At 35.8% G+C, this 14132-nt stretch overlaps 1 protein-coding gene across 1 annotated transcript in view; it reads left to right on the top strand.

The window, feature by feature from the left end:
• The window catches only part of FBXL17 (F-box and leucine rich repeat protein 17), a 285625-nt gene that overhangs the window by 258935 nt on the left and 12558 nt on the right, over positions 1-14132 (top strand). The window contains exon 8 of the mRNA XM_074570083.1: positions 11427-11569. Coding sequence (XP_074426184.1) covers positions 11427-11569 — 143 coding nt within the window. The remainder of the gene's footprint in view (positions 1-11426; positions 11570-14132) is intronic.

Here is a 14132-nt window from a genome sequence, read left to right as displayed (position 1 = left end):
TTGGTTTTTTTTAGGAAAAATGAAAAAAAAAAGTCCAAAAGTAGTTATAGAGGAAACATAATGTGTCAGGGAATGATGTTCCAGGGCTGTAAAGAGTTTTAGTAGAGATGTTAATATTCTATGTTATCATATATTCATGGATTTGTGTGGGCTATACAGATATGTCTGTGTATATACATGTAGAATTTTTTCTTGTTTCACTTTTTAAATTTCATTCTCTTTTCTGTTCTTCTCTTCTTTCCAAGTGTGTTATATTTCACGATCACTCACTTTCTGTCTTGCCTAGCCCTTTCACACTGCTAGCTGCATTTTTATAACAATCCATAGTGTCTTGAAGTCCACAGAAATTTTTTTCATCTGCTCAAGTGCTGTTCTGTCAAGCCTGTATTCCTAGTTCCCAGGCATACAACTGTACAATGTTATGCAACAATTCTAACCCTGTTGCATGAATCTCAGTTTTCCAGTCTTCACTTACCATTTTGCAAGAAGAGTAAGGAGAGTGAATATGAACAGGCTGAGCTAGAAAAATAGATATGCAATTCTCTGTTCTTCTAGAGAACTTTAAATAAAGGCATTGGGTGTCTTTCTGGGACTTAAAAAGTACTGCCCACAATATTTGTTGAAGTGCATAAACAGGCTGTCTGATGCAAAAACCTATATTTGAGTTTATTACCTGTTACTTTTTATGTGTTTTTGTGAACAGTCAAATATCTGCCCTCTTGGTAAGTACTGAACAGTTATACACTAGGATTTTTACAATGAAAACCAAAACTTTCAGTAGCCATTTTCTTCCGTTTTTAGATTGTATACCTAAAATTTTATTTTTGTAAGCAGTTTCTGTCTTGTAGTAAGTATTTATTTGGCTCCTTTGTCTCCATTCAATTCAACTTTATGTACTAAAAATGTGTCTATTGTACTCTATTTGCTGCTTAGTTCATGGAAGCTTAAGAGTTGTTATACTGAATCATGGTTTAAGTAGTCATTGTTCTCTTCTCACCATCAAACAGTGTGAAATTCTTTAGTGCATGACACAGAAGTAACATGTGGTCATGCACTTATTAGATGTTCTTCCTCCTCCAGTGTTCTAGTCTTTTTGATGTGTAGTCTTTCAAATTGTTAAATTTATGAGTCCTTTTTGAAAGGGCAAAATGCACAATTCTGTTGTTCTTCCGCTCAGGAACTCTGTTTTCAACATTTTCGCTCTGTGGCAGAATGAGTATAGACCTCTGTCACAGATGTCATCCTTTGTTTCAGCAAGTATTTGCAGACCATCAAGCAGCCTTTTCAAAGTCAGTATTTATTAATCAGAAGAATACAGTAGCTAGAGTCTTTTGGTGAGAAGAACAAAGCTAAATTTGCAAAAGGGTATGTTCCCACATCATTTAGGATTACTTTCTGTCATTCTCCAAAGTAGCACTCTCTTATCTTGGCTGATCCCACAATTGAACAGACTAAACAGTTAAATTTCCTTGCTGTGAAAACATCATCTTCTGTTTCTACCCCCTCTCTTACAGTCCCATGGGACTTAGAACTGACTAAAATTTTGCTTTTTTGACAATTGGCATCTCAACATCCTGATTTTTTTTTCTTCTGTGAAATTTGGACTTGCCAAACCCAACCTATTCACCAGAAGTTTGGAATAATAAGAGATGATAGTAATATAGATAGATAAAAGGTTATTGTAATATTATGAATTATATATATGCATATTATATATCTACAAATATATGTATACTATTATGTAATAGTTTATAATTGTCTATTAGTAAATATTTATTTAATAAGTGATATAAAGTATATTTTCTAGCTTCTGCCAATTTATCATCTTGAGCTGTTCCAGCAGAACATTAAGTCTGTATGTGATATTCTGCATTCCATGACTGTCTCGATAGCCCCTGCAGCGCTCCAAGATCCAGCTTTTTCAAAGCATTCACTGAAGTTCATAAGCAGTGCATACACCAGTTCTCCAAACAATGCCAGATTTCAAAAAAAATGGTTTCTTTCCCCCTCCTCTAGGTTAATGTGTTGCATGAACCTCACATCATTCAGGGTTACAGCCTTTATTTTTAATGTTGTCTAGATCTGGGTTTTCACTATCATCACTAGTGACTGCCATCTCTGAATGCTACTGAGCTCCTGGGTGCAATAGCAACTTGGAGTAACAGCTTTCATAGATTAGGTACTTGTTGTTTAAATACGCTGAAACCCCATTATGTGTTTTGAAAAGGTTGTCTTTAAATTTCCTTGTATATTTCTTGCTCCTGTTTTAAGGGGTTCAGGTAATTTTTGGGGTCTTTGTTACCCTGACACAACAACGTTTCTGCCTTTGGGCTGGAAAAGTTTAAGAGTCTATAGCACTTCTTCTCAACACTCTCCTGATGCAAAAAAAGTTACTTACATGTATTTTGTCATAAGACCATGGGTTTAAAACCAGCGGCTACTACCACTGTCGCCATCCATCTCTGAAATAGGCATTTTTAATTTTTTTTATGAAAAGTCTGCAGTCAGGACAGAACCAAATATGCTGCATGCCTTTCAGTTTCCAGTACTAGTATCTTTGCATCCTCGTATTGAAGACTTTGCAGTTCTCTTTGTTTCCGTTTGGTTTTTTGCTGATGGTATGCATTGAGAAAAAGATGTTGAAATGGTCGAAATGTCACAGAGCCTTTCTTCTGCACTGATAGAGTTTATTTATAATACAGACCTATTTAGCATTAATTCATTGTTGTCAATGTTAAAATTTCGTATCATTTTGTCCATAGCTTAGCCTTGTTCCTAGTGTGGACTTCTGGGGAAGTAGCCTTTTAACAATTGTTATGTTAAAGATGATTTTGAACAATCACACTTTTCTGCTTTTTCAATGTCATTTTTAGTTTATGGCAGAGTCCTACATTATAGGACAAAAGGTAGGTTTTTTAACAACCTTTCTACAAATATACTATTTTTTGTATGGTTTTAGTCTGGCCAATAGGCAAGCTAAAAATGTAAAGCAAGCACTGAAATTAATTCTACTTGGGAAATCATATTCTTCTAATTGTCCTGTGTTTCTAGGGGTTTGAACTGTAGGGCAAAAGCTGATTTAGCAGTTGCCCTTTTTCTATGTACCAGCTAACAAAGTTGGCGTTGAGTACAGCAGTGTATATTTTACCAACTTAATGGTAGACATATACCACAAGTGTATCCTGCATAACTATATACCGATTACTTTTATGTCTCTTACAGAAAAAATAAAATATTTACCTGTATTAAATATATTTCATATAAAAAATAAAATGAAATACTTTTTCCATATAAAAGCAATCTCTGCCATCTTTCCTGTCACACGCTTTAGGTCTTTTTAGATCCTTGGGACTTTTCTTGCCTCCACAGGTTTTCTTTAGGCTTCTTTAAGTAACCAATACTTTCAATAATGAGATGTTATTTTCAAAAGGGAAGCCAGAAATACATTGTTTTACAATGTATGTGTTATCTCTTTCAAACAGATTTTTAGTCAAACTTAACGGTAGTATCACTAGTTGTGTGCTTTGCCACCATACTTCCAAATAAAGGTCAAAATATCCATCCAGAGAGAAGGGATTTAACCAGATTTCCTAAACTTTTGGAGAAAACAGGTTTGCTCAAGGGATACAGTCTGTCTCCTTTTCATTTCCTTGAGGCATCTTATTAGATTAGTTTCCCAGTGTGGTCGTGCCCCTATATCCTTCTGCATTTTATTGCAGTCCCATACTTCATTCTCAAGAAATGTTGCCCATAGCCACATATGCACAAAGATATAACAATAAAATTATCACAGGAGACCTCCATCAGCCTGAGGCAGGTGAAGACAATAGAAAAAACAAAATACACCAAGTATGTTAAAATGCAGGCTTGCCATCCAGAGAGATGATACAGCATTCCATTGGGAAGATTTTTGAGGCTGGGCAACTTTTTTCTAACCTTCTTTAGGATTTACAAAAGCTTAAGTCTTTACCTATTTACATACCTTTCTGGTTGCTGTGTTATGTGAGGACTTGCTATAAATATTAAAATAACATTTGATTACAAGAATAGTGAAGTTCATGGTTACCTCCTCTACTTATGTATTTACTTTTATTTCAAGGGAACTGCTCATACAGTTAAAACCAGGAATGTATTTAAGTGCTTGATTATAAATGAGATTGGCTGAGTTCCCTAGTAGAAAGTCGGGTCTTGTACAAGTTCTGTCTCTCTTGCTTTGCTTTTCCATGGTGGCACTGAAATATAGCTGTTACATGAGGTCATGTTTATAAAAGAAAAAAATACATGTCATACTACCTGAGCAAAAGCCTGAGCAGAATTAGACTTTTGACTAGGCAGCCAGCACAAACTGAAATTTTGGAGTGATACACCCATGGTAGCCTTTATTTGGTAGCAGATGAAGTACAGTGCTTAATGCATAATTTATATCAGTGTATGATGAACATTTATTTAGTCATCAAAATATCCTTAAAAATTTGAAATTTTATAAAAAGTTGTATCATGCATTGAGTTTGTACAAATGTTTCTCATTTAAGGCAGAAGCAATGTCAGTTGTGAGCTGTGATTCCTCTGCTGAGTGAGCAAAGTAGCAGAGAACTCAAGCAGTGATTTCTTCAACCACTGTCTGTTGTTACAGCAGCAGGACATCCTTTAACGCATGGAAATGGGATTAGGCATGTACTTTGTCTCTGCTTGTAACAGATCAGCTAAATTGCAAGACCTCCTGTAATTTGCATGGCAGATAACCATCAAGCTCATCAATGCAGGGGGTAAACACAAATCCTATCTGTTAGTTTTGCTTATTGCATCAAGATTTCCTCTGAAGAATCAAATTCTGTTGCCCTAATTCAGGGGGAAAAAAAATGAAGTCACTGAAAAGTTTTCTGAGAAGAACTTTTTATAGGTATGCACTTGTAAAGAGCCTTTTCTATGTATAAGCAATGTTTATGATTACTAAATATTCAGTTCTTAATCTGCTGCATGCTGTAGAAGATATTATTAACGCATATAAATTAATGTTTAATTTGTAAATATAATAATATATTAAAATTAGTTGGCATTATATTGTCTATATAGTCAACTGTCTTTTACAATTGACAAGTGTTTGTGTCTAATTGTGGGCTAATTTATAAATTCCTGTGCACAAATCACTGGAAGTGCAGTACCAAACTAATTTTGGTGACTGGTAAAGCTTCAATGCATTCCAGGGTTTATAGTTCATATGCATCATTTACATCTTTTTCTTTTGTTATTAATTCAATAGAAAAATGTAAATGAAAGATAGAAAAGACCATTTAAATTGGCTTGTTCAGTCTGCCTTGTACAATATTTTCTTTGTAGCCTCTCCAGAGCTATGTCCACTCGTATTTTTAATAACTCAAGCTAATGAGAGTAGCTCCATAACTCCAGCAACAGGAGAATATTTCACAGTCCACTAAGCTGAACTGTTACACCATTTTCTTAATATCTAAATGTATAGTTTTCTTTGCTAATTTTCTTTTTATTACATCTGCTTATTGCAATTTTAGCTCTCATAAACTTCTCCCAATTCTTTTGTACATTAGGCTCTTCAGGAGCTAGTAGATGGCTATCAAAGCCACCTTAATGGCTTTTGGCTATATAATAAATAAAAGATAATGGAAAGTTCCATAAGAAGACTATTACTTGGTAATACTTGGTATTGTACTTGATTCTAGTCTGTGTAAAATCCTTAGAGAGGTTGGAAATTTTAAATTCTAATTCTTGGACTTTTAAATGCTTTTGACATTAATGATAAAAAGGACTTAATAAACAAATGCTAGAATGTTTTTTGCATGAATGCATATATATGTGTAATGCCCTGGTGTCAGGATGATGTCGATCATAATCAGTTTTTAAAAACATTTCTATCCAGTCCACACTGAAGGCTGACCAAAATGCAGTGCCTTTTATGTGTGCAGTATGTTAGGTGACAGGAGAAAAACAGCAACACAATTAAACCTCACAGAGGTTTATTTTCAGTTAAATTCAACCAGGATTTATTGATTAAGGAAGTGCTTTATTGCATAGTAGGTACATGTCAGTAAAAAATGCTTAATTGGATGTAATTCTGCTTAATACAGCAGATTTCCAAACAATTTTATTTGGTAAAATTATGCAAAACCTGGAGTATTTGTTTCCAGCTTTAAATATACATTAAAATTAAGAGTGGACCAAGTATCAGTTGTTCATACCAAAGATACGTATGGGTCTTTTTTTCTGTTGTAGTGACCTTATGCTTGGGAATGGTCATGACTAAGTTACAAATATGAGATCACTGAATTTTTTTTAACATAGTAGTTTAACACATCTGTTTCGGATTTAATTTTCTTTTAGTATATATACAAAACCAAGGAGGAAAGCGTCAAGATGACACACTGCCAACTATAGTTTCCCAAAACGATCCTGCAGAATGGATACAGCAGTCTCATCCCCGCCGATTTTGTTAGATGTGAGAGCTGAGTGCCTGCCCAGATCAGGTCCAGAAGCAGTTAACCATGGCAACATTCACATCGCGGCCATTGGTTTCACAGTTTACATAGTTAAACAGAGACCTTCCTCTCTGACTGAAGCAGTCGTTTCTGTCTGTAATAGCAGATGCATTTAGCTATGTCACTTTAACTTAATCAGTATAAAATAAAATGAGGTTAAATTACTATTTGCTTTTAATGGTGGTGCACTAAGGACAAAATTGGTCTTATTCTTCCAGCTTGTTCCAGCTGGTCGTCTAAAAGGTGCTACCTCTGCCTGCAGACCTGGCCCTGCATATGTCCTTTCGCCTTCTCAGCTACAGCAAAATATCATTACAACTGGAAAACATTTTTGCTTAATACAGCTCAAGGCTGTGGGGGTGATTTTCCAATTCCAGTTAGAGACATTACACTTTATCTTTTGCTATGTAGGAGCTGTTGTGTCAGTTGATTTCCATTCCACCAACCCAGCGCCGGAAAAAAGAAAATAATGAAATCTTGGTTTTGCCAAAATAAATGGGAGTTTAAAAAAGGAGAGAAAAGAATTGGCTGCGTTGCTAAATATTCACATACAAAGAGGTTCATATGTCAAAGCCAGCATCTTTAAACTACATAGTGAATTTTTGTGTACCCACTTCTACTTACTTTCAGTGCATCACGTTCTCCTGTTCGGTCACTTCCTATGATTTTAAGCCTGGTTTTCATTAGTATTGAAGCACACTTTTGGCTGTTCTTTACAGATGATTGTGCTACAATTTCCTAAGTCACAGAATCCAAACTTACTTTGTAAGGCTTTTACTGTATGTTTCCTTATGAAATTACTGCCAGGCTTTCTGAGAGTAGCAATGTATTCTGATTATTTGGGCAAATGCAGAGAGGAAGAAGAGCTGTTGAGCAATGCAGACATTTCCTTAGCTGAAAGTTGTGGCTTAAAGTATTTTACTCGTACAAGCGGAAGAACTGTGTGTTCTCAAGACTTATAAAAGAACTCAAGGATGGAATAGCCAAGCTTCTAACTGCACTGTGTAATCCTTCACTTAAACCTGCTTGGCTACCACAGGATTGCTTGGCAGAGCTACTTCAAAAAAAGTTTCAGTGAAGATCAGAAAAATATTAACTGATAAACCTGACATCTGTATAAAGCAAATCAGTAGTAATGTGGAACACGACTAGTGAACGTATGAATAAATATGGCATATCCAGGAAGAGCTGACACAGCTTTTGTTAAGAGAGGTTGTGCTTCGCAATTGTATCAGAAAGTACTTTGAAGTGGTGAGGAATCCTGCAAGGGAAAGACCAGACAGACAAAAATACTATCCATTCACCAGTCCCTAATCTAAAATATACCCCAGCCATGGTTAGCCTGAGATATACCTCATGCGCAGATTAGACACGCAGATTGATTAAAGCATGAAATTTTATTCAGTTATTGGCTTATACATGAGTGTGGAACACAGGTGAAGACAAGAGATTAACAGTTGTCTGAAAACCAGTCTGGAACTTCTGAACTGCAAAATGTATTCACTTAGAAAGTCCTGCTCCCCAAATGTCACAGACGGAATGTTTTGGTTTCCATTCCGTTTTTTGTGTATCATATTGATACATAACAGCATGACCTTTTTTTATTCCATTTTGTGTTGTTCTTCTAAGTATTGTTTCTAGTACCAAAAAACATGGTGTCTGTCTCGTGGTATCATTAAAGTTGTGTCTCCTGATAGTTGACAAATATAGTAACTGACAATGTAGTCCAGAAATCATACATATACACTTCCATATATGGAAAGTTACTTATGCTTTCCAAATCTCAGGGATGACCTTTTTCATTCTTTTAATACTTCAAAGAAGTAACACGAATAGCAGTTGGCTGGTTAAAGTATAAATGTTCAGAAGACAAGCAGTGAAGGCCAGTTTTGCAAAGACAGTTCATGATCTGATAATTAGTTTGTAATTATTTCAAAATTTAAGTCCTTTTTCCATTATGTAAAAGGTAAAAATATTTTTATCTTTATATAAAAAATCCGTAAAACTTAACTGAGATTTCGTTAAGGTCCTATTCTAGAAATTAAATGTTTTACCCCCTCAAAATGCAAAAATACAGAGTAATGTGTCAAACAATGAATTGACATATTTTAAATTATATTTTGTTATAAGCTGGTTTTCTGTGAATATTCTGTTACAAAATGGGATATATAAATAAGAGAATCTTTTATTCTTCCAATTTGTTTAGTATCTGCATGTGAAGATACCTGCATGAAATTTCATGCTCTAAGTCATCTTTTTGCCACATTCAGGGCAGCTTCTTGGACTAATGATGCTCAGGTTGTATGTTCAGCTTGGGCATTCTGCGCAGAGTTTAACACCCTTTTTTGGCCTTTCAACAGCATCGTCCCCTACTTCCTGTCTAATCTAAGCCTTGCAAGGAAACTTTGAGAAGTGATATATCTAACAGTATTCTCTGTTGATTTTCTTCTCTTTATCATTTTTACATGAAGCATTGAAAGTGACAGAATATGATTGTAACTTTACAAAAACTAGCAAAAATATTCAAATACAAACAGTGACTGAAATTTTGTTTAACTGACAATATTCTAATCTAATGGCAGGCTTTCAGTATTCCTGCACAGCTTCAAGTCTATAACATTTTGTGTGGATTACAATAATCTGTAATTGCTGTAGTTTTTTGTTATAGCAAAATATATGCAGAAGGTTTCTGACTCTTTCTATAATTTTTATTTCAGTGATATTTTAAAAGGGCTCTGTAAAAATAAAATGTTCAAAATTTATGTTCTGCTATACCTATGTTTTACGTATTTGCAAAGTTAGGACTTGTTTTCTAGGGCTGAACTTGGAAGAGAACAGGAAGCTTGTATTGTCCTACAAAAATCAATGAAACCATAATGAAACTACATAGATGATTGTATCATAAGTTCATTATGTCAGTTATAAAATTCAATTATCATTGCCCTTTTTGGTGAACTGCTGCAAGAAAAAAATTATATACTACTGCACCTTCCACAGCTTCTGAGAATGTATTTGGCCTCTTTTGGCTGATTTTGTTTGCAAATCAAGTCCACCTAAGTGTTTATAAATTATCAAATTATCCTTACTGCTGTCAGCCATCAGTACAGGTATTTGCAGAACCACTGCAAGGTCAGGTGCGTTCTTTCTTTCTGCTTCTAGATCTGAGTTACACCCTGATTAACTAAGATTGACATCTGACATATCAAGAGTTACCAGCTCTCCATAACTTAGGTGTTGGGGTTTTTTTTGTCAGGTTCTCCGGCATGAGCAGAACTGGCTCACAACTGCTGAAAAATCATTCCTTTAAACATACTTGCATTATTTGTGTCCAGTTTTGGGCACCTCAATACGAGAGAGATATCGAGGTGCTGGAGCGAGTGCAGAGGAGGGCAATGAAGCTGGTGAAGGGCCTGGAGAATAAATCTTATGAGGAGCGATTGAAGGAGCCGGGACTGTTTAGTTTGAGGAAGAGGAGGCTGAGGGGAGACCTCATCACTCTCTACAACTACTTGAAAGGACATTGTAGAGAGGTTGGTGCTGGTCTCTTCTCACAGGTAATTAGCGATAGAACAAGAGGGAATGGCTTCAAGCTGCAGCAGGGTAGGTTTAGGCTGGACATTACGAAAAGATTCTTCATAGAAAGAGTGGTCAGACACTGGAATAGGCTGCCCAGGGAGGTAGTGGAGTCACCATCCCTGAATGTGTTTAAGAGTCATTTAGATGCGGTGTTACAGGATATGGTGTAAGGGAGAACTTTGTAGAGTGGAGTTGATGGTCGGACTTGATGATCCCAAGGGTCTTTTCCACCTAAATGATTCTATGATTCTACGATTTGGACTAAGTTACTCATTCATCTTCCTTTTCAGCAATTGCATAACTAGAATTAAAAACTGTAAACATCCCACCCCTTGGCTACATGCAGATGGCTGACTTCTACATCAGAAACCTTGGACTTTTTTCTTGGGCTGAGATTTTAGCGGCCGAAGGCTGTTGCTCATTTCTGTTAATAAATCCCAACTTGACTAAACAGTTTCCGAGCCTGTATTTCCTGAAGTGTTTGTGTCCGTGGTGACCATGGTGCTAGCGATTTGCATGCTTTCTGTAATTCCAGGCTAACCATGTCCTGACAAAGCCTTCCCAACCTGTTCAGATCCCTTGTGGTTTCTCCTATCTATCTCCTATCTATCTCCTATTTTTCAGTCCTTTCAGAACTTCCAGATCCTCTTTCCTTTCCTTTCATAAAGGTTCAAGTTTTTATTTTAATTCCTCCTGGCCTTTTTCATTCTTTTTTATTTTTTATTGGAAAAGAGTTTGTGAAGGAGAAAGTGAGACATATCGTTGTTATTACATCATCAATATGAACAATGGGAAACAAATGCAATTTTAGAATATAGTTATAAAATGAATTATATAAGAATCCTGCAGGGTTTTTAAATCAATTTGTTTTATTTACACAGAAAATGTCCTGTTATTCTCTGTGCTGTCTGTGCAATATTATTTTTCTGAAAAAAAAAAAAAAAGTGTTAATAGTATAAAATCAGTTATTTTCTCTGATGAGTGAGGTAGAATTGTTTCGATTCCATAATTATTTCAATTAATTGATCCTTGATCCTTCAAAAAAAAAGTAATTTAAAGAATTCCTATAGAATATCTCTGCTAATTGATCTATTTATCTTGATTGATAGAAAATATATAGGAAGATCTGTTTTATCTATGTGTTTCTATGTGTTTGCACATGTGTGTATTCCTAATTTGAAGAGACAGCTATTTAATAGTTTAAAAGGCTGAAATGCAAGATCTTTTACAATGTACGTGACAACTGCTTCTCAAAATTTAATTTCAACATCACTTAGTGTATACATAGAACTGAGTGTACCACCTCCACGAGCTATAAAGTTCATATCTTTAATATCTTTACAGCTCTGATAGCCATTGGACGATACAGCATGACAATAGAGACGGTGGATGTTGGATGGTGCAAAGAAATCACAGACCATGGAGCCACCCAAATTGCACAAAGCAGCAGGTCTCTCAGATATTTGGGGCTGATGAGATGTGATCAGGTAAGAAGCATTGGTGTGAACTGGTGCCTGCTTCTGAGTGCATGTGAGAGTGAGTGTTCATGAGTGTATGTGTGAGTGAGGGAGAGAGACAGGAAGATTTATGTTTTTCTGTACAAATAGGTACTGTGGTAACTCACTCTTTTAGTGTACTGTGTTCACACGTTTAGCTTAAAAAGTATCTAGAGTACTAAAAAGAGCATTATAAATTTTTGCTGACATGGATTTTCAAAATACACCCACAGGCTACACCTACAGGCTGAGGTGCTCACAAAAGTTTTATGTAAAATCTGCCCTCTAAGAGTTTTGAATATTTTGGGGTAAAAGTGATTGGTATGTCGTGTCATTATTATGACAGACTACTTTCTTTTTAAAAAAAAAGGGGGACCAAAAAAAAACAACAGAAAAATAAAAATATTTCAGTGTTACTTCCAGATTGATTTTCTGTACATCTGTGTTCTTGATTATATATAAAGGTTTTGAAAACACAAGGGCAAGGATTTGCGTAAAATCATAATGCTAAAAAAGGAAAAAAATACTGAATTTCTTATTATATAGCTTTTCTACTTGGAATATATTAAGAATTCCTATAAGTTTTATCACTTTATCATTAGAAGAAGAGAGGGTAAGATGATCTAGCTCCATCTCACCCTGCATGTAAGCTTCAGTAGTCATGTCTCTTTCGAGAGAAGAGAGATAAAGAGACCTGGGAACACAGCAGAAATAGCTAAAGGTTGTTGGAGGTTTGGAGTCTCTGATCTCAAATCTTCATCAATACATGCAGGGATTGTTTCTCTTCCAGCCATCATTAACAAAATGTCCAGCCTGTGATGGCCATCATAAGCATATCTCTCAGGCTTGCAAATTTCTGATTGGATACAGCCTGTGGAAACACAGGTTTTTAGTCTAAGAAACTAGCCTTACCTTACCTTACCTTACATTCCTTGCAGTGCTTTATAGAAGACACTTACAAAACCCAGTGTTTCAACTGGTAAGGAACAATAATTTCCAGGTCAATCGTAAAGTTAGAAATACCCTGCTGCAAAACCAGCCTTAGACAGTTTCCAGTTTGAGAGGAGGCTGAGCACTTCAGAAGAATTGCTCTGTCTGTTAAAGCTGACTCCACTTAATCTCCTAAACATTAGTGTTTTATAAGAGCCAACAGACGAAAAGAACGTGTGAGTCTCTTTGAAGGATTGTGCTAAGATTATGTACTTAAAGAATGTTCAAAGGGTTACTTGACCTTGGGAATTAGACCTGACCCTGAATCACCTGATCAATTTTACACATATATTTATTTTGTGGATTTAGCTCATGTTAAACAATCAACAAGGATCTAATAAGTGCAATAATTTTATCCTGTCTTCAGCTGCTGTAGAAAATCAATTATCTTGATGCTGAAAACAAGTTTTAGTACCTCATCAGTTAAACTGTATGTACTACACTCTGTATTCCTCTAATTGCTGGTTAACGCTTTCCTAGTTCTTTACAAAGGATTACACACCATCTTTTGTGTTATGAAAGTCAACTGCTCAAAGGAAAGAAAGAAATTTTTTTTGAGAAAGCTTCAAGGAAGATAGAAAAGCAATGTTGACAACATGTCTGCAAGCCTGTGTGTGTGTGTTTGTGTGCATGTATACGAATGTTCAAAATACGGTAGCTAAAACTTGTTAAGACATGAGTAAATGCTGTTACAGCTAGGACTGTAGTAGTAGGACTATCACTGGGAGTTTTTTTCTTCCTTGTAAAGCCTTGATGGGAAAAATAGTTCCACAGGCAGAATGAAGTAAGTATCCTTGACTTAAGAGTTTTTGGCAGCTAGAAGATGCCAGCTCCCTTTTTCCACTGCAAAAGAACAGAGAAATTACTGAACAAAATCATGTCTTCAACTGTCTCTCCCCAGTATCATGCAGAACTAATTTTTTCCAGTGGCTGCTCTATTAAATTAAAAATGTCAGAGTCCGGCACATCATTAAAGAGAATTCTTGGATGGTGCAGAGGGTTTATTTACATGTCCCATTGACTGAAATTCTTGTCTTTGGACTATTGTCAGCTTGCAGTGAAAAGAGGGTTAGAAGATTTGCCCCTTCTATCCAGCCTTCCTTTTCTAAGGTACTGTTTTCCTAGTACGAGGTAGCATTTATGGCTTTCTAGGAATTCCTAGGCATTAGAGAGGAAGTACTTAAACACAGTTACATAAGGAACATATGTAAGTAGACTTCAAATGGTTACCACTAAAATACCCTTTATGACCCAGGCTCTTTGGAATTTCTTTGATATGCAGTTGACATAAATTAGAGGCACCAAGGGTCCTCCCAAGAAAGATCAGAGAGGCTGCAAGCCTGGGTAAAGGCAGGCTCTGTTTTATGCCATTGATTATCTGAGTGCCTCCAGGCAATATGTTTCAGTAGATGCAGAGCATTATTGATCCACACCATGAAAATAATCAAATTATTCATTTCTCATCAAACTGCTGTTGCCATGACCTTTCTTTTTATCATGTTTCCTACCATCTAACATGCACACTACAGGAGCAATATGGTCTTTGGCTTAAAATAAATGTCAT

Source organism: Larus michahellis, chromosome Z (assembly GCF_964199755.1).
Source record: "Larus michahellis chromosome Z, bLarMic1.1, whole genome shotgun sequence".
In the NCBI taxonomy this organism is placed as follows: Eukaryota; Metazoa; Chordata; class Aves; order Charadriiformes; family Laridae; genus Larus; species Larus michahellis.
The sequence above is the reverse complement of the archived record's forward strand: the minus strand, read 5'-3'. Positions and strand labels throughout refer to the sequence as shown.